The sequence below is a fragment of the Muntiacus reevesi genome, chromosome 2, assembly GCF_963930625.1.
Source record: "Muntiacus reevesi chromosome 2, mMunRee1.1, whole genome shotgun sequence".
In the NCBI taxonomy this organism is placed as follows: Eukaryota; Metazoa; Chordata; class Mammalia; order Artiodactyla; family Cervidae; genus Muntiacus; species Muntiacus reevesi.
In genome coordinates, this window is record NC_089250.1 from 109098513 (window position 1) to 109119882 (window position 21370).

Below are 21370 nucleotides of genomic sequence, written 5' to 3' on the forward strand. Positions count from 1 at the left end.
TTGGAATGATTTCACATGCCATTTAAAAAATCAGTTAGATAGATTATCCTCTGTGTTGGTCATATCTAGGCTCTGTTTTGGGGTTGCAAAGAGTCGGACACGACTGAGCGACTGAACTGAACTGAGTTTCTATTTGACCATTTTTAGTTTTATAGTTCTTTTATCTATCTCTTAGCCACTTCAAGTTTTGGCTTTTAGAATCCACCTCCATTCCCCCAAACTATATAGAGTTTGCTAATAAGAAAACTCAGTATAATAGGTTTGTTTTGAACTCATACATATATAGTTAATGAAGTTCTAAAAGATCTTCAATTTTTATGAAATTTTATACTATGGATATTGAGAAAATTGAGGTATAGATAAAGTTTAATTTTGCTTCTAGATTGTTATGACACATCTCAAGGTAATTGGAATATAGAATCTCCCTTCAAACTAAGACCTCAGGAACACTCCTTGATGTGTTGCACACCCATTACACATGGCCTCAAACGTATTAACATAACGGAATTCAGAATATAGTTCCTTTTTTTCTTTGGCCATGCCGTGTGGCATGTGGGATCTTTGTTTCCCAATCAGGGATTGAACCTGTGTCCCCTGCATTACAGAGTCTTAACCACTGGACGACCAGGGAAGTCCTAAATACAGCTCTTAAGGATTGGTTCCTAACCTGTTTTGGACCAAGGTCATTTTTATAATTTGATGAAAACTATTAATCTCTACCTAAAAAAGATGCATATAAACATGCTTATACAATATTATGTGTAATTTCCAGAAGTTCATGGATTCACTGTAGCCCTGGAAGCTCCATGGGCTTCAGGGTAAGAATCTTTACCTTGAAGGAGAAAAGAAACTGCATAAATAAATGTGATCTCATTGAGTGCAGTGGGCCTATTCTCCTGCTGTGAAGCAGTCTCCTCTGTCATGAGCCTGACAGGAACTTTACAGAAAGGACAAAAAGAAGTTCTGTTCCCATTCGGAGAAATGCCAACGTCGTTTTGACAAGATTCTTGGCTCTTCTAATTTCTCACTGCTGCCTCTTTTGTCTGCAGCCTTTTCACAGTGTGGTAGACAGCTTTCAGTTGGAATTCTCAAGTACACAGTTGTATGTATTTAGAGAAAGATGAATCTGAACAAGAGAACGAGGTAGTTGGCTATACAGGATTGACCATAAATCTATGAAGAGAAAAGGTTGAAGCAGTGAGGAGTCCAGTGAGTCTGCTTCACACTGGCGCCTGCAATCTCCTTTCACAATGAAAGATTGCAAAACTGTCTCCCTGTTATCCTTTCTTAGATATGCCTAACTTTCTAACAGTTTAGCGGCTGAAACTCAGTTAAGTTTCCTCTTTGATATTCTCTTTTTCAGTAACCTAGGATTGTAAATGTATATTTTCCTCTCCATGGGACTCGATAAACTTTTTCTTTTGAATGAAAAATTATGTAGCCCGTAAATATTTTTACTTTTTTACAGTTTACTTTTTCACACTCTTGCACAAACAAAGTTCCTCATCATGAATTATTAGATTTGAAAGAAAAAAGCAAATTAAAACATAAAAAGTAAAAAAAAAAGAAAACAAACATAAAAAGTATCTTTCCAAAAGTCTCAGACTCCTTTGCCATAAAACGGAGATGTCAAGCATAAATAAAACATGTGTCTATATTTATATACAAATATTATTGGCAATAAATATTATTGAGTTTACTACCTCAAATATTGGTATACATGAGAAACATAAGTTTAAAAAGAGGTTAGATAGATGAATGACAAGTCCATAATCCATACTATCATTAAAGGAAGCAAAGATTTTTGGAGGTTATCCTAAAATCAGAAGCTCAGGTTATGATCAGCCATGCTATTGGACCAAATGATGGAGTTGTCACTCGCTATCATTGAATTTACCAGGCTGGGTGGACTAAAAAATATGAATCTAAAAAGATGGCATATCTTACTTTCTTATGACTTGGGAAGTCTCTTACAAAGGGAAAACAAGTTTCCACTAACTTGCATCATTTTTTGTAGTAGTAGCATACCACTTCTGAGAGAGGAAAATAAAGAAATTAGTTCTTTAGGAACTTGGTGAGAACTTGTCACTCCATGCCCTTTTGCCTCAGTACTAACTGCTTTTGATACTTACAGAATGCATAGGAATGGATATTTAAGATTGCCATTAGGTTATAATAATGACAGTTCTGTAGTAATAATAGTTATATATGTGTATTGGTTTATTGCCAAACTGTTTTCAACTATTCCTTTTTGTTTGGCACCACTCTGTTCGATAAGCAGGGATAGTATTGTTACCTACCCACTCTTCATTTTCTAAGTTAGAAAACTGAAGCTCCAAGAAGTTAAACATCATAAGGTTCCATAGGTTCTGGAGCCAGGATTTGAACACAGATCTCCTTGGTCCTGGTGCAGTGTGCTTTCAGTAACATTATGCATGCTGCCTCCTGAAACATTTTCAATGTATATTTGCCCATAAATAAGACAATCTAATGGGCTGTTTATTTCTAAAGCATACCTACTATGGTAACAAACCCTCCATAGCAATAAGATCACAAGTGCATTTGCCCCTCTAAAGATTAGGTTTGGTTATGTAATCACCACCAAGAGGAAAATTATAATTATCAAAATTTGCAGGTCTAGTCTTAAAGTGGTTATGCAGTTCCTTAAAGCTTCTGTATGATATTGTTTTTTTCTTTTTTGTTTTGTTTTGACCGTGCTGCACGACATATAGGGTCTTAATACTTTAACCAGGGATCGAACTCATGCTCGTTGCAGTGGAAACTCAGTCTTAACCACTGAACTGCCAAAAAAGTCCCTGCTACTGGTTTTAAGATGGTTTGGATGTTTTGCTTTGTTTCTCTCTGTTTCCTTGTGTTATCCCAGATTTAGTGGAAAAAAGGAAAAAGGACAAGTATGTTAGCAAAATGATACACATTGTGCTTTCAGTATTATTTTGCCATTAAGATTTTGAGAGAGTACAACAGCAACACATCTGTCTGTTTGAGTAGGGGACAAGGAGCCTCACCAGTGGCCATGCAGAAAGCCCAGCAAGTGTCTCAGGGTCTGGATGTGCTCACAGCAAAAGTGGAAAATGCAGCCCGCAAGCTGGAAGCCATGACCAACTCAAAGCAGAGCATTGCAAAGAAGATCGATGCTGCTCAGGTAGCAATGGTGATTTTCAGGAGGGGTGGGAAATAAAAGACAAAGAGAAATGTTCCATAAATATCCTGTATCTCCCTCCCCCCAATTTTCTGTGGGTGGATGATGGGTGTTTCTAAGTGATGACTAATTCCCAGCAGTTGTCATTGTTAACATGTTTCCTACTACCACAGGCTTAAGACTAATGTTTATCTATATTTTGAAATGGAGATCTTAATTTTGAATACTTCAGTTAGTTAAAAATAAGTGTTCTAAGTACCATTTTCCTAGTTCCTGATGGGGATTACAGTATGTTAAACCTGTTCTTCATCTTAGAATTTACAACTATATTTGATCATAGCAATGTTGAAGGGTTAAAAGTTTTCGATACTACTCTACTGTAAAATGATTTTCAAGCATTTCTTGAAGAAAAATATTTAAGAAACTGAAGAATTAATAAGGTATGATTAATTCAAAGATAAGATAAAACTCATGAAGATGTTTTATCCTGATGAGAATGAAGAAAGTCAGTTTTAAAAAGACGGATTGATTTGATTTTACAAGAACCAGTGTAAAATAATAAGGACTAGCATTATTGCTGATATGCCTTGTGATTATTTTTGAAATATTTCTGATGCCCTTGTTAAGTTGAATAAAATTGGTTCATGAGTAAATCACAGTGTGCTTATTTTTCATTTCTGTGTGTGTAGAATTGGCTTGCAGATCCAAATGGTGGGCCAGAAGGAGAAGAACAGATTCGAGGGGCTTTGGCTGAAGCTCGGAAAATAGCAGAATTATGTGATGATCCTAAAGAGAGAGATGACATTCTGCGTTCTCTTGGAGAAATATCTGCTCTGACTTCTAAGTTAGCAGATCTACGAAGACAGTATGTATTTAATCAATTAAATTATGCTTTAACTCCTCCCTTTTCCCCCCTAAGCACATACCTAGTTGAATTTTATAGGTTGAATGCACATATGATGCTCTTCTACTGTATTCTCATTGATTCTGTGTGACATGGTAAGGGCAAATGGTTTTAAATTAATTATTTAAGTTAGGATACTAAGAACACCTTTTTTGGGATCTGTTTTTTAAATTTCTTAGGACATCCTGCTACACCATATTTGTGACTTTTTTGTTTCCCAGGCATGTGAGGAAAATAACTTGTGGTTAGCTGTGAAAAGATAGGTGTGTATGGGGTGGGATTGAAGAGACATAAGAAAATATTTTCTTTCTTCCTAAGTAGTGTATTTTTTATGTAGCAATTATAAAAGATCCTTAAATATGATATTCTCACCACAGCTTCTTTTGAAGATTTTTTTTTTTTAATCAGTGAGACAGATAAGGCCTTCTTAGCCTTATTTGATTATATTGAAAAAAGGTGTTGCTTTCTCCTTTTGAATGATATTTTTCTGTCTTAAAGAAAGCAATTGCATCACATGCTAAAACAACATTAAGGAAGTGTACAATGGCAAAAGTTAAGAGTTGATTCTCTCTCCCACCTCAGTCCTCTAGCCACTTCTCCAGGGATAACCATAGTCAAGTATCTTGAGAGATTCAAGGTACTTGAATACTTCAGTTCCTGTTTTTCTGTGTTTCATTTAACTTGTATGTTTCAGTTCCTGTTCTTCCATGGGAGAGTGCCTACCTTTTTCTCAAAGAGGTACTTTAGAGTTCTTTCAAATCTTACATTGACTAAGACAGCAATATTGGCTAAGAAAGCAAACTCCTGCCTCAGACTATGAAATAGAAATGAGCGAGAGCAGGGTAGGCATACTTTAGGCAGGAGGTTGGGTGAGAGCAGCTTATGTAATAGCTGAGATTTGATTTGGTATCAAGCTCAATCAATTGGGGGTCACTGCTTTATACCCCAAGTCTTAAATTATGTAGGTGGGAAAGTGTATAACTAGACAATTGTAAAATACAGTGGGTTTCCCAGGTAGTGCTAGTGGTAAAGAACCCGCCTATCAATGCATGAGACATAAGAGATGTGGGTTTGATCCCTGGGTCAGGAAGATGACCTGAAGGATGGCAGGGCAACTCACTCTAGTATTCTTGCCTGGAGAATCCCAAGGAGAGAGGAGCCTGGTGGGCTACAGTCCATAGGGTCTCAAAGAGTCAGACACGACTGAAATGACTGAGCACCCACACACGAAAAATACAATATCTACAAATTCAGGTATCTGTTTATTAATATTAGCTTGTTAGTACAGTCTGCTTACATTTTTACTAGATATAAAAATACACAGAGTAGGAAACTGTCTTCTCAGGATCTAAACACAAGTCCGTTTACATAGCAAGTACTCATTAATGTTTCTTAATGAAGAGAGAATTAATGATGACACTGATAACAGCAGACCTTCATGTTTGGCCACATGCCATCATTACTTATAATATATATCTAATATATGTATTTGTATAAAACTTCCTGACAGGGCAATTACCTTTTTTGTCCAGCTTTACAAAAATGGAGAAAGTATAAGAATTTAGAATCATAAAGGAGCTCTTAAGATGATATCTAAATTAGTCATTCTGTCAGGTAGGCTAATATTTGCAGTTTTATCAGTGAGACAGATACACATCTCCTGGTTTACTTTTCTATGACCTACTGGACTTGAGTTATAAAATGAGTCATACTCTTGAGGTGGCAGGCTGGAGGGAAGGATCAGCTAATCTATTGATGACTGACTGAGCTCAGCTTACCAGATGGTTGAGCTTGGTTGAGACAGAATGACCAAACTCATATTTAACTATCTTAACTGGGAAAAGAAATCAGAATTTATAGTATTAATTTCTTATTTAAGGGGCAAATAGATAAATCCCTTTCCTTTCAAGTCAAGTTAATAATAATCATTAGCAATTTGTCATCTCATTAGCATTCCTATTATCAATTAAGTCATCTCAATGTAAAGAGTATCTTGGTGTGACAGGGTGACTATTTTTTTCTCTGCAGAGGAAAAGGAGATTCCCCAGAGGCCCGAGCATTAGCCAAACAGGTGGCCACAGCCCTACAGAACTTACAGACTAAAACAAATAGGGCTGTGGCCAACAGCAGACCTGCCAAAGCAGCTGTCCACCTTGAAGGCAAGATTGAGCAAGCGCAGCGGTGGATTGATAATCCTACTGTGGATGACCGGGGAGTTGGTAAGGCTGTTAGTGCACTTAGCCCTCATTAAATTTATTTCAGTGAAGATAAGCAAGTTGTTGCTAGAGATTCTGTGTCATCTGTGATTAGGTACAGAGGGGCTCTTTAGTCACTGGTGAGTAAGTCATTCCACAGCATGACTCCATCTCTAAATGTAGCCAGTAGTATTTCTTTGATTTAATCAAAAGTATTAGCAAATAAATGATTTTGTTGCAGGCAAGTAGAAAAGTCCTCAGGTTGCAATTGAAACTTTGAGCTAATTATTTCCAGTTTATGTATACTTTCATTCTATTATAGTTCTTTCTCTTATCACAGTCCTTAGAAAGTTGACAGTTAAATATAATTTTTAAAACTGAATAAAAGGTACTTAACTACCAAAGTTATTTTCAGTTGTGAAGTCTCCTGCATCACACAATCACCTGTAGAGTTGATAACCTAAAATTTTGATTTTTGAGATATTTTAGGAGTGGAACTATAAGAATTTAGGTCATATTATGATAGCAAGCCTGTTGAAGCTGAACGATATATTTATTTCGTTTGCTGTATTCATTGGAAATTTTTTAATTATTTTAATTAATCCAGAGTTGGCTAATCAGGCAGATGTATAATTTACTGGTGGAGGAATACAAATTTTCTGAATGGCAATTTGGAATTATATGTCAAGAGCTTTAAAAAAAAAAAGATCATACCCATCGACTCAGCAATTTGACTTATAAGAATTTATTTTAAGAAATAATTAGAGATATTTCTAAGGAGTTACAAGAATGTATATAAACAACATAAATATTTAATAAGTAAATTGCCAACAATTATGGTTCATATGATAAGATATTACATAAATTTTAGATCATGAATTTTGAATAATATCTAATGATGTAGAAAAATGCTCATGTTAAATAAAAAGAAGCACAGGATAAAAGTTAATGTAAAGTTTATCCCAGTTTTAAAGAAGATAAATGTATGTATGTATATAGAGGAACATGCAATGCATTAAAAAAAAAACTAGAAGGAAATGTTCAAATGTATCAGTCTGTGAGAGATGGGATTATGGGTGGTTTATATTTTTTTACATTTTTTATATTTCTTAAATTTTTTTGTCTTATTTAGTGGGGAAAAAAAACCACACCACTAAATGTTACTATTAAAAAAAGAAATCCTTGCCAGAATGGCACAGTGATTGGCCTCTCCATATCCATGTGAGTGTCCGTGTTTTCCCTCCTGGTACAGGTCAGGCTGCCATCCGAGGGCTGGTGGCCGAAGGGCATCGTCTGGCTAATGTCATGATGGGGCCTTATCGCCAGGACCTTCTTGCAAAGTGTGACCGAGTGGACCAGCTGACGGCGCAGCTGGCTGACCTGGCTGCCAGAGGGGAAGGGGAGAGCCCTCAGGCGAGAGCTCTTGCGTCTCAGCTCCAAGACTCCTTAAAGGTAGAGCTCGGGAGCATGTATCCTTGCGTTTCTTATGCTTAACTGTAAGTGAAAAGCTAGGGAGGGAGAGAGTTTTTAAAATACATAATTTCCTGAGTCTAGGGAAAGTTAAAAAGATGCAATCAAGAATATAAGAAAATCCAGAGTTTATTAGGAAAAAGCTTATCAGTGTGTGATAGCAATTAAAATTGTGTTTCCCAAGAAATACAAGAGCTCTTTCGTATCTGCTCTACCACGTCTTACTTACACTTGTTTAGTCAGCCAGCTTTTTTTCTTAAAATGGACTCCTTTTTTAAACTTACATTTATTTAAAAGAAAAGTGTATAATAATTTTGAAGTCAGGAGCTTGATGAGCTAGTTATATTTTTTCTAATATTCTATAAAAGAAACAATTATTAAAATAAAAACATTTTTCTGTATAACACCGAAAATCTTCTTAGATATCACCAGTCAGTGCATGCCACCCACTTTGAGAAACAGTGGAGGTGACTGAGACTTTTTTGAGTATAAATCTATTCCAAGACTTGGATTGAAACTTCCCTGGTGGTCCAGTGGTTAAGACTCCACACTTCCACTGCAAGGGTCATGGGTTCAATTCCAGGTCCCGCTGGTCAGAGAAGTTCCATATGCCTTGTGGTGCAACTAAGGAACAAAGAAAAACCTTAGGTCAGACTAAATGTGAATCATGAAAAGGAGTTTTTTTCATGACTTCTGAGAATTCTCTTCTCTCGATCCATGTTAGAAAATGGATACATATATTAGTTATTGAGTTTTTCTTGAAATTTATTTGAAATATCATGTATCCAAAAAAATCCATTATTGATTTCTTTCCTCTAAATATATGAAATTAATTAATTAATTACTTAGAGTAATATAAGAAATTTGACACTGTATCCATAGTATCTTACAGTTACTGAGATCATATCAGGCCTCTCCAGCACTGGGATTGGTGAGGGATTATCTCGTTTCATGGTCTTCTTTGGGCTCAACCCTGTGATTCTTAGTATTATTTCTTAGAGGCCATCAAGAAATGAAGTAAGATTTCTTGCTTGGGTGGAACAGTCTCTAGCGCAATGTGGGTTATGTCCTTAGTCACTTAGAGGGCAAGATTCACTTCTTATACCTGTTTTATGCTAGCTCAGTGCTTTGTACGCAGTTGAAAGTCACAGTTGATAACATTGAAAGAAACACTGAATGAATGAATGGGAAGAGAGGACAGTGGCAGATGTTCTTTTTGGATATTTATGGAAAATTTCATTTGTAAACAATGTTTTTAAGGATCTGAAAGCCCGCATGCAGGAGGCCATGACTCAGGAGGTGTCAGATGTTTTCAGTGATACCACAACTCCCATCAAGCTGTTGGCAGTGGCAGCCACTGCTCCTCCTGATGCACCCAATAGGGAAGAGGTGGGTGTCTGAGGTCTTCCATTTCTTCTATTGGCCATCTGCGCGCGCGCGCGCGTGTGTGTGTGCATGTGTGAAGGTAAAATGTGACTACAGTGTACATCAGGGGTGGTTGGGAAATTGTGGATGAAGGGTAGAAGAGAGAAGGATGGCCTTGCCACTTCTTATTTCAGTCACCATGTATTTCAGCTAGGAATCTCTTTAGGCCATGTCTTCACTTGAAAGTAGTGGAAGACGTGACCATCAGAGATGAAGACAATGGGTTTTATTTTTATCATATAACAAGAAACAGGGAGCTAGGTAGCCTTGGCATTGATTCAGCAGCTTTACACCGTAAAAGCTAGCATCTCTGTGATTTTTCATGATCTTTCCTGATAGAGATGGCTGATGTAGCCCTGGGCATTATGTTCAAGGCAGTAAGAAATGAGAACTGGGGTCACCCCAGTCATAACCGGCATAATAGTCCCTCTAGTCATAACTGTCCCTTCAGTGTGTCCTTAGGACAGTTTATTCTTGACATCGAAGTCGGGACAATTCTTTTAAGACATTTGATGTCATTCTTTTACTCAAACCCTTCAGATTACTCCTCTCTGTCCCAGAGTGAAGCCTGAGTCCTTACAATGAACAGTAAGGCCAGTGATGTGCTGGTAGACCAGCTCTCGAGGAGAAAACAAAACAAAAAACAAAAGACTGATTTGTAAAGTTCGTTGACTTTCATGATGTAAATACTCCCACAATGACTGGTTCAGTGTGAAGTCACTGTAAGCAGAATTGGGAAGAGATGGGCACTTCTGGCTCTTAGGAGTTTGTGTGAGTTGATACCAGCATCTTTGTCACACCACTGCATCTGAGATGGTCCCCCATCTACTTCTCTGACCTCATATGCTACCTCTTATCCCTCTCATGCTCCTCTCTCTGCATTGACCTTCTTGTGTTGTATTCCCAGTATTTCTTGTTTATGTTTATATGTTCTAATATTGATGCCCTTGCTCTTATCTTCTCTGGTCCTTCCACAGATAACTGCAAATACTGTTCACTCACTTTCTTTAGCTCTCTACTGAAACATCACTTTGGGGTCACCACCTGAGAGACAACCCCAGCCCAAGGAATTTCCTTGTCTCCACATCCTATTTCTCCTTTGTGTTTTTCAACAGTTGCGTATTTGCCTCATTTTCCTTTGTATGTTTCCCTCATGTTAGCATGAAAGCTCCATGTGGGCAGGGATTTTGTTTTGTCATTACTTTATTCCCATTTCTTGGCACAATTCTTGGCACATCATTGGCACTGAATAAATGAAAGTAAACACTCTCCCAGAAATCCTCCAGGAGACCTTTGTGTATATTTCATTGACTGGAACTCTGTCACGAGGCTACCTCACTGCAAAGGAATCTAGGAAAGCAAGTATTTGATTTTCTAGACTCTGTAGTACTGGCAGTGAAGGAGAAGGAGTTGGGTCAGGCACCCAAGACAGTGTAGAACAGTGGGCAGAGGTTTGTGTTATTCTTATTTGCTAACAACCCCTATTTTTGTTCTGTAGCCTTGATTCCTGGGCAGTTCAGCTCATGGTTCACTTAGTCTGGGGTAATTTGCTTTTTTTTCATTCCAGACATCTCTCGGTGTCAGATGAGTAGGCAAACTCTGCTGGTAATCTCTACCTAGATACTGCTGGGTACCACAGCATGTTTTGTCCTGTTTTCTTCCTGTTGGAAATTTGTGAGTTGCCACTGACTCTTCCCTTCATCAATAAAGTCAGATAAGCCAATTTGATCTCACAAATATGTCTTAAATTCTAATTTCTATTCATGTTGCCACAGCTGTAATTCTGATCCTTGTCCCTTGCTGCCTGTGTGACTATGCAGCTGTGACTGGTCTTTGAATCAGTCACTAAGGCACAAATAAAATAAAATTACATGTCTCAGCCTGATATTTTCCTGCTTAAACCTTTCAGTGGTCCTTCCTTTTCGCATAAGAGAAAGCCAGCATCTGTGATCTGGCTTCTAATATTCTCCTTACCCCTGTTTCCGACAAAGCCCGTCCCTTCAGTTCATGTCCCAGCAATAAATACCTCTTTGCTTATAGTTTCCTGCCTACTCTGTCCTTTCTTTTCTCCATGTCTTTGTTCTCTCTGTCTCTCCACCTAATTATCTTCCCCATCATCTCTTTTGGCTAATTTCTATTTATCCTTTATTCTAGTATCTTTTTCTTCCTGGATAGGTTAAGTGCCTTTTTCCTCCCAAGTATCAATGCTTAAATTTATTATTGCAGATAGCACATAACTATTATAGGCATCTGTTTATGGGCCTTTTAAACCCTGCTAGGATGTGAGCTCCTTGAGATGCAGAAATAATATCTTACTCATCCTTGTATCTTCATCACCTGTTCCAGAGCCTGGCACATAGTAAGTGCTCAGTAAATTTTGGTTGCGTGACAAGAAAAGCAAGCTAGATTAAGTCAGAGGGAGCAGCAGACATGGTCTGGGATTGAGATGGTTGACAAAAGTCAGCCAAAGCCTTGTATATTCAGAGTAGGAAGACCAGATAAGAAAAGAAATAAGGATGGAGGCCAGGAGAAGAGGACCAGGAGATCAGAGATTTAGGAAGAGATTCTGAGCATTAAATGGCAAGAACCCATTAATGGCTGAATCCAAACAAGGGGCCAGGATGGAGAAGAGACTTGAGTGGGGTAAACATAGAACCCTGGCAATGAGGAGCCTGTTTTTGGGCCAAGAGACCTTTAGATATTATCTGCTAGGAGCCAGAACTTGACTCCAAGTATAGGCAGGTAGAGCTGGAGGAGGTAGAGAGGAGGGTAGATTCTGCTAGGCACTCCCGACGTGCTCTGTGTATAGTGTAAGTGTCACCCAGGACTGCTGGTGAGTGTCAATCCTCATAATGTTATTCAGACAAATGACAGAGGAACTTCTGTTCTCTAAGTTCATTTGTCCCCTTCAACGTATTCGACTTTGAATAACATCCATGCTGAAGAAGATGTGTGAACTGAATGAACAATTCAGTAGATAGTTTTGCTTTGGGATCATGGAAATCAGCCGTATTTCCCTTGTGTCAGGCCTGGGTGTGAGCACCAGCTATCGTTTTTCCTATGGAGGTCAGGGGCAGAACTTTTACAGCATTAATGGTAATGGGATATGTGAGGGGAGCTGCCCTGAGGAGGTGGGGCCTCTGGTTAGGACTCCGTGGATTGTCTTGGCCTGTAACACATTCAGCCACCAACCTGGAGTAGGTTTTTCTGACCTCTTCACACTAGAGGATAAGCCTTTGGGAAAGGGGGATTAAGTCTTTGGATGCTGTGAACTTCTGCTTGAAGACCCCACAGCTCTATATGTCTTGTTTGCACTTGGTAAGCATTAGTTGAACTGAAATTCAAGGGTGTGTGTGCACTTGTCTGCATACATGTGGTGCTAATGACCAAATCTCTGAGGAGATATGGCAAGGCCAGGACTCAATGTGTGACTGTTGTCTTATTAGCTGGGGTTTGATGTCATCTCCTGAAGTTTGCTCAAGCAGTTGCTGCCTCTACTTATAAAGAGAGAATTTTCCCTTAGGCTGTCTGACCTGTTTTATTGAAATAAAATTACTTAATATCTTTGTTTTTTTCCTCAAGGTATTTGATGAGAGGGCAGCTAACTTTGAAAACCATTCAGGAAGGCTTGGGGCCACAGCAGAGAAGGCGGCTGCTGTTGGAACTGCTAATAAATCAACAGTGGAAGGCATTCAGGCCTCAGTGAAGACAGCCCGAGAACTCACACCCCAGGTGAGTTTCACTCCCTTTTTATCATGTAAGTTCACACCATAGTGAGTAAAGGAGGTTAACTACAGAACAGTTTCTATACATTTTTGAACACTTATTATAAAATATCATGAAAAAACCCACATTTACCCTTAGTGTCTATAAAATCATATTTATGTTGTTTGAATTTTTTTTACAATGATATGATTAGTTTTGAAAGTAGAAGAAGCTAATAAAGTACCCCCTCCCATGAAGAATTAGAGAAAAATTTGATAATCTTGAGAGGTTAGTTGGTTTTGATTTTAGAGTTTATGCCTTTCCGCACATCTCTTTGAGGGTATTTAAACATTTTTAGTTGTGTTTATACTTAGTTTTCTTTTTTCTTTAATTATATAACCAAGATATACCAGACTGTGAACAGAATATTGAAAGAGTGGGAACAAAAGAAAACAAATTGGACAGGAATTAAAGTTCTAGTACATGACAGACGTTCTTTAAAAAAAAAATCAGTTCAGTGTCACTAAATAGTGTGATGTTTGTTTTTGTTTTTTTTTTTTCACTTATTTACTCACATATATTTTGTAAATGCCTGTGTTACGTTAGAAACTGTCTTGACTTTACAGATTTGTGATACTAGATTTGGTGGGAGCTTGTAGGCAGAGACGGGACATTTATTTAGCATGTCCCTTCATTGTTCAGCTTTTATCCATGTGGCATGTTAACAAATTAGATTCTCTTGAAAAATCATACTTGTCTAGCTTTTTAAATAAATATGTCCGTAAAACATGAGTGTATCTAACTTTCCTGAAAAAGTCCCATAAAACATGAAGAATAAAATATAGAATTTCTGTATAAAACTGAGATTCCTAAAAAACAGAAACACAGCAGTAGGCTTAACACACCAACTACAGAAAGAACCAGGACTTTGGAGACATATCTGGACTTGAATCCTTTCCTCATGTGTAAAATGGAGGTAACTCTTTCCTCGTGGATTGCTTTGAAAATCAAGATGTTTCCATGTTATACAGCCTATAATTTATCAAATACTCAGTAAATGTTAGTTCCTTCCCCTAGAGCTGTAACTGACTGGCTAAGAGCTCTTGAGCAAGTGACTTCAATTTTCTGTGTCTTGGTTTTTGCAGCTGTGAAGTGGAGAAATTACTATCCTGTCTCTCTCTCACAGGCCTGTTGTGAGGATTCAGCCTAATAACAGATGTGAAAGTACCTTGTTAACTATAGACAGTTGTTTTTAGTAAATATTCATAAATCTGTTATAAGTAATCAGTATCTTTCTTAATGATGCTTTTTAAGATGCAAGGACATGGAGGGCTTAACTATTTGTCTGTTTTGTGTATGTTTGGAAGTATCAAGCAAACACTCCTTTACTTTGTTACTTTATTAGCTTCTTAAAATCAGGCTGTGACTGTAAAACCTTTTCCAAGGGCCCATTCTGGGGGGCTGTTTTTCAGACCAAAACTAAAGTGTTTGTCCTTAAAGGAGACTTGCCGACTTTTGGCCTTATAGTGCCACCTGCAGGTGAAGAGGGGGAGGCTTCTCTCAAGGCTTATGTTTGAGTGCGAAGGTGCTCAAGGTTGTTTGTCATTCCCAGGTGGTCTCAGCCGCTCGCATCTTACTTAGGAATCCTGGAAATCAAGCTGCTTATGAACATTTTGAGACCATGAAGAACCAGTGGATCGATAATGTTGAAAAAATGACAGGTAGAGTTGTGTGCAAAATTCTTGCTGTCTAATCCATGAGAGACAAGCTCTGAGAAACTCAAGCAGGACCGGTTATGTTACTGAGCTGCAATTGGATAAAGGTTCTGTCATGTGCCTGACAGTGTACTTGGCCCTGATTACGGCCTCTGAGCAGCGGCGGCTTCTCATTCAAGCCTTGCAACTTTGTCCAAAGAGAGACTCTTTGAGCCTCTTTGATTTTAATGCCGCCCTCCCAGTGTGATGTTTATTGTTACAGCTTCTATCTTCTCTGAATAGTGTCTTTTCTCTGTCTGAGCCAGGGTTTGGTTTCAGAGGCTGAGAGGCAGTGTTGTGGATACAATAAGTGTTCCTGTCATTTTCAATGGGTTCACATTTCAAGGAACCACAATAGCTACCATTTAATACAACTTGTCTCAGAATTTCCTCCAACTTATCAACTACGTAGTTTTTGTTTTTGTTTTTTTTTTTTTAAAGGAGAAACTAACAACCAACAGACCTGTGTCTGTGCAGTTGAAGTGGCATCTCTGAATCTTCATTCTCTGTGGAGGGAGGGATGGGAGAGGAAGAGATGAGGGAGGTAGGCGCTTCAGCTTCCCTGCACGACCTGCTGGGACAGGGGTCCTTAGCAGCCAGTGATGAAAGTGGAGCTCCTTGGGCATCTGAAGACAGGTAACAGAAACAAGAAACAGGCTGTTAAGGTTACCGGAATCCACCGCGTGGCTCATCTTGGGCACTACAAGCTGCCAACAAGCAACAGATGGCTGGAGAGTGAGACGGAAGGAGAAAACATTCTTAAGAGATAATGTGGTGCTGTTGTGGTGAAGGTTTCAGACAGAATCCTGGTTTCCTCCTCATGTGAAAGCGTTACTGGGTGTCTGTGGTAGATATAAGAAGGCTGGGACCACGGCTGGTAAAAAGGCTGTGAATCTGTTTGGCCTCCTGGGCTACATTCTCACTCCCCACCCGCTACCCACCCTCCAGTGGTGTGTAAGAAGGATTTTGAGCTGAAGGCAAGAATTATGAGTGTTGTACTTTCACATGAATGGGCATCAGGGTTTTGGAGTCTCTATTCTTCTAAAATAGAAACTAAACTCCATTTCTATTCTCCGGACAGGGCTGGTGGACGAAGCCATTGACACTAAATCTCTGTTGGATGCTTCTGAAGAAGCAATTAAAAAAGACCTGGACAAGTGTAAAGTTGCCATGGCCAACATTCAGCCTCAGATGCTGGTTGCTGGGGCAACCAGCATTGCTCGTCGGGCCAACCGAATCCTGCTGGTGGCTAAGAGGGAGGTGGAGAACTCTGAGGATCCCAAATTCCGTGAGGCCGTGAAAGCTGCCTCTGATGAATTGAGCAAAACCATCTCCCCAATGGTGGTGGATGCAAAGGCCGTGGCAGGAAACATTTCTGACCCTGGTAAGCAATGCATGGTGTGGTTCACCTAACCTGAGAGGTTAATTCAGGCAGCTGACAGGGAGGGAAGAGAAGATGTACCCCACAACCCCCACATACAAAGTCTTGAAGGAAAAACTAGAGCGTGCTAGTTTGAGTATGCTAGATTAATCTTTTTCTATTCAAAATATATTGGACAGAATATTTCCTGCAGTGTTGGCAGGGTTATCGTTAGTTTCTCTGGAGCAATTTCTCTGTACTTTCTTCATGTAGTCTGACTAAATAGCTCCTTGTCCTGTTGAATCATTATTTTGGAAATTTCTCAAAAGATGCATAATAATCAATTTATCAACCACTTAACTTATGTCACTTGCATAACTTCTGCTTTTCTTAAAATGCTTTTCCTCTAGACACCATTCTTTATTTCTGTCAAATTTGGAGGACCTGAGTTGACCTGTGGGTCTCCTAGGTGATTATCTTGATCCTACACCAAAGAATTTGGGTTTTCTTTAGCTGAATTTTGATCATGTTTTCATTGCTGCTGAAGATGTTTCACTCCTTTCTGGTAGGAAACATCTGAATTCCTTCCTTCTGTGAACCTCCAGTGATTCTAGCCTCGTCTCTGAGCAGGATTCACTCAGTGTGAGAGAGTGGGAAGAAGGGGCTGCCCTCTTCATCCCCAGCCCAGGCAAAGTCTACCTAGCTTTCTCAACCCACCATCACTAAAGACTTGCTCAGTTTCCTAATTGGAGTTTCTAATAGTTTGAGTGGCTTCCCAGGTGACTCAGTGGTAAAGGATCTATCTGCCAATACAGGAGACATGGGTTCAGTCCTTGGGTTGGGAAGATCCCCTGGAGAAGGGAATGGCAAACCGCCTCAGAATTCTTGCCTGGGAAATCCCATGGACACAGGAGCCTGGCACGCTACTATCCACGGGGTTGCAAAAAAGTTGGACACAACTTAGTGACTAAACAAAAACAATAGTTTGAGTAAATTCTTTAATTCTAGGTGACAGGATACAGTAGCAGCAGCTCATTGTAGGGGTTAATATGCTGAATGCCAAGTGGAATAGGTAGGGAGAAAGGTGAGAAGTACCCCAGGGAAAGTCTGCCCCATCTGAAAGTGACATCTCCCCTGTTCTGAGTGGGGCATGCTTATCTCTTGACTGCTTTATCATGAGAGGGGATGAGCACCACCTGATCCCAAAGTGTTCCTGCCCGGGAATGTCCCGAGTGCTTGTCAGCTGTCCAGACAAGAAGGTCCCCTGAGCACTACAGGGAATGGCTGGTTTGTGCTGCTTCTGACTCTTTGCAGGACTCAGGGCATCTGCCTCGCTCTTACCTCCCTTCCCTTTCAGTCACTGCCTGTGCCTCTTACTGGCAGCTTCACACCCAGCTTTTGTTACTGGAAACCAGTTCCTCTGCTGGACAGACAGTGCTCCAGGGTACTGGCCTACCCAACTGAAAGTGAGGGTGTCTATGTTTAGGACTGCAAAAGAGCTTCCTGGACTCAGGATACCGGATCCTAGGAGCTGTGGCCAAGGTCAGAGAAGCCTTCCAACCTCAGGAGCCTGACTTCCCACCTCCTCCACCAGACCTTGAACAGCTCCGAGTAAGTAAACCCAGATACAAGGGGAGAACTGAGCAGCAGGGTGTTGGGATTGCAGTGGCAGAGAGGTAGTCTGCTCTGGAGCCTCTGTCACCAGGTAGCTTTGTTTTATTTTACTTGAATCTCAGTCGGAGGCACAACTCAGCTTTTAATTTTGAATCTAGGGGAGTCCTAACCCAGTGCTTATGCATTGGGTGTGCTGGGTAAGTGGAGAGTCTGTGGTGTTGGTCTGCTTTGATGGGGAGTGACTGGAGCAGAGGAACTGGCTATGGTCAGTGTGAATGTGACGAGTGATGAGTTAGTGGGGTAGGCTGGTGAGGAGTGGGAAAAGAGCCATATTGGAAATAGCTTGTCCTTAGGAATAGCTTATCAAGGCAATAATTTGATTTAATGTCCTGATTTACTTTCCTGTATTTAATGTCCCAAATTTGCTTTCCCATGTTTAGGTTTCTAAGTTTGTTGAGGACAGATTTGGGTGATTGTGCCCATAGCTAATGACCAGTGCTTCCCTAGCCACCAACACTTCTTTTTTGATATGATTTGATTCTTTCCATTTGGTGGACTGTGGGTGGGTGGTTAGAGTCAGGAGATGGCTGTTCTGGGGAGTGGATTCTTATGGGATCAATAGAGTCCTGACATTTGGAATCAAGAACTTAGAAGTCATTTGGTCTAGACACCCCTCATTGGTAAACGAGGAACCCAAGGCCCTGGGGAGAAGTTTCATGCTTATGCAGCTGCCCCTCAACTCTGGTCCGAAGTTAAGACCAGAACTTAGATCTTCTTTGAGGATCTTTGGCTCGGTATTACCATGCATGCCTCCCTGGGGTATGTCCAAAAGAGTAGCTGCTAGTTTTTTGTGAAGAAAAAAGGAAGAAAATATGCTTCTGTTGAGATTGAAGCAGGTGGTCCTTGTGCTCAGTGTGGATGATTGTGAATGTGGGTGACTTTTCTGGGGATGCTTTATTTTTATTAAAAAAAAAAACTTGTTTATTTTTAATTGAGGAATAATTGCTTTACAATATTGTTTTGGTTTCTGCCATACATCAACATGAATTAGCCATAGGTATACATATATCCCCTCCCTCTTGAACCTCCTTCCTATCTCCCACCCCATCCCACCCCTCTAGGTTGTCACAGAGCCCCGGTTTCAGCTCCCTGAGTCATCCAGCACATTTCCACTGGCTATCTCTTTTACATATGGCAGTGTATACATTTCCATGCAACTCTCTCCATTCATCCCATGTCCACACATCCCGACCTCCCCATGTCCACAAGTCTGTTCTCTATGTCTGCATCTCCACTGCTGCCTTGCAAAGAGGTTCATCATTACCATCTTCCTAGATTCCATATATATGTGTTCATATATGATATTTGTTTTTCTCTTTCTGATTTACTTCACTCTGTATGATAGTGCTCTAGGTTCATCCACCTCATTAGAACTGACTCAAACGTGTTCCTTTTTATGGCTGAGTAATATTCCATTGTATATGTACCACAGATTCTTTATCCATTCATCTGTCGATGGACACCTAAGTTCCTTCTATGTCCTAGCTATGGTAAATAGTGCTGCAGTGAACATTGGGATACATTTGTCTTTTTCAAGTATGGTTTTCTTAGAGTATATGCTGGGGATGGTTTTTAGAGGAAAGGAAAGAATTCTAGTGGGGTAGTTCCTAGTTCTTTACTTATAACCTAGCAATTCTTTCTTAGCTGACAGATGAGCTTGCTCCTCCCAAACCACCTCTGCCTGAGGGTGAGGTCCCTCCGCCCAGGCCCCCACCACCAGAGGAGAAGGATGAAGAATTCCCTGAGCAGAAAGCCGGGGAGGTGATTAACCAGCCAATGATGATGGCTGCCAGGCAACTCCATGATGAAGCTCGCAAGTGGTCCAGCAAGGTAAGTAATGAAGCTCTTCTTATTGAGAAAGGATGAGGAGCCAGACACACAGCCCAGGAAGAGTTTCTGGAAAATCATCCTTTTTCTGCTTTGGTATGTGTTGTTGCCAGTAGCAGGATCCTCTTCTTTCTTGTGATTTAGTGAGATGTTTCTGGTACTTGATGGTTTCTCCTTCTAGCAGCTCAAGTGAGAGCTAGGACACCTGTGGCTTCCTTTCCTCTGTCCTCTGGAGTATCAGCTCCCCTGATGGTGGACATTTAGTCTCTAAGAAATTTCTCTTCTTTCTTGGGGTCACTGAATGTTGTTAGATGCTCTCTTGGTAATTATCCACACTCCAAACATGGCACAGTCTTCTGTGGGCTCTGCTATAGCTATATGAAATACTTTGATTTTTCTTCTCTTTTCTCATAGAATCAGATATTTGATATCTTAAAAGCTTTGTCCTTTGTCCTTTTATCAGAATCATCTTACCCTTCAATTCAAGACAGCTTCAGGCTAACTCCCAACAGATCTGGAAGTGTAAATGTTAATGTGGTTGGTGAAAATTTGGATGCTATAGCCGTCATGCCTCATGAATAACTTTTGCCTGCGTGCGTGTGCATGCTCGGTTGTGTCTGACTCTTTGCAGTCCCAGGACTGTAGCTTTCCAGGCTCCTCTGCCCATTCAATTTTCCAGGCGAGAATACTGGAGTGGGTTGCTATTTTCTCTTCCAGGGGATCTTTTCCACCCAGGGATCAAGCCTGTGCCTCTTGTGTCGGCAGGTGGATTCTTTACCACTGAGTCACTTGGGAAGCCCCTATTTGGCTCTAAATGATGAAAAGTGAGTGGTAGCCTTTCTAGATAAGAGGTAAATTTATTTGTTAGTTTTAAGTCAGTTGTGTTTCTACTATGACCCTACATCTTTATTCCCAAAATCTATTTTCCTTTTTCTTTTTATGCTGTCTGTCACCTCAAGCTCTTGTATTGAATATAGTTCCCAAGGGACCTCCCGCACATCCAGTTGATCTTGAGTTTTTCTTCAGGCTGGGAATTTGACCTTGGTTTTTTTAACTCTGTATTTTTCTGAACTGTTAGCTGCGAGTCTAGGTTCACAGAAGGAATGGTGACCTTGCTGGTATTGGAGCTGACCTGTGGACTTTTACAATCATGTCTCTCCAACTGGGGCATGCATACCCGTGGGACTGTTAGCAGAGTCCCAGTGCATGTGGGGACTGGAGTGGGGGTGACAGTGAAGGTTGGTTTTACTTAAAGATTTTAAAGAAAATTTATTTATTTATTTGGCCATGCCTCATGGCCTGTGAACTCTTAGTTCCCTGACCAGGGATCGAACCCAGTCCCCAACAGTGAAAGTGCTGGGAATTTCCTAAAGAAAATTTAAATTTCATTACAATAAACCCAAATACATTGTGCAGAGGAACACAAAGTATACATGAATTGTAAAGATAAACATAAAACTTGAGGGGTGGACAGCATTGGCCTAGATGTTTATCCTACTCTGCCATTTGTCACCAGAAATCCTTAAATCTGACTGTGTCTGGTGGTTTGCCTCTGGGGGTTGCTGACTCCAAGCTATGTGAAGTCAGTAGTTACTTGAACCATGTGTGTTTAGGGAGGTGGGGAGTGGGATGTGCTTGTGTTTCTATCAGTCTATCTTTGTACACTTTGGGACTCTGAACCTCACCCAGAAGGAGTGGGCTGGCCTTACCTTTAAGGAATGGGGATGAGTCCTGGTTGAGACAGTTTAGGTGAAAGGATTTAGAAGGTACCTCCACCACTTGTTGGCCCTGAGTCCTCCAAGTTAATAGTCAGCTTTTGGAGGCAGGCTTCCTGTGTGGATTAAGATTTTTAGGAGTTGTAGCAACCTTAAATAAAACTTGACACAAACTCTTACT

The 21370-nt window shown here is 40.1% G+C and overlaps 1 protein-coding gene across 2 annotated transcripts in view; it reads left to right on the plus strand.

Moving 5' to 3' along the window:
- VCL (vinculin) overlaps window positions 1–21370 on the plus strand; it is a 109019-nt gene that overhangs the window by 79205 nt on the left and 8444 nt on the right. For both annotated transcript variants that reach the window (XM_065922658.1, XM_065922657.1), the window contains exons 9-18: window positions 3010–3163; window positions 3850–4025; window positions 6093–6283; window positions 7512–7711; window positions 8990–9118; window positions 12737–12886; window positions 14472–14580; window positions 15695–15997; window positions 17460–17584; window positions 19292–19477. In XM_065922658.1, the coding sequence (XP_065778730.1) occupies window positions 3010–3163; window positions 3850–4025; window positions 6093–6283; window positions 7512–7711; window positions 8990–9118; window positions 12737–12886; window positions 14472–14580; window positions 15695–15997; window positions 17460–17584; window positions 19292–19477 (1723 nt within the window). The remainder of the gene's footprint in view (window positions 1–3009; window positions 3164–3849; window positions 4026–6092; window positions 6284–7511; window positions 7712–8989; window positions 9119–12736; window positions 12887–14471; window positions 14581–15694; window positions 15998–17459; window positions 17585–19291; window positions 19478–21370) is intronic.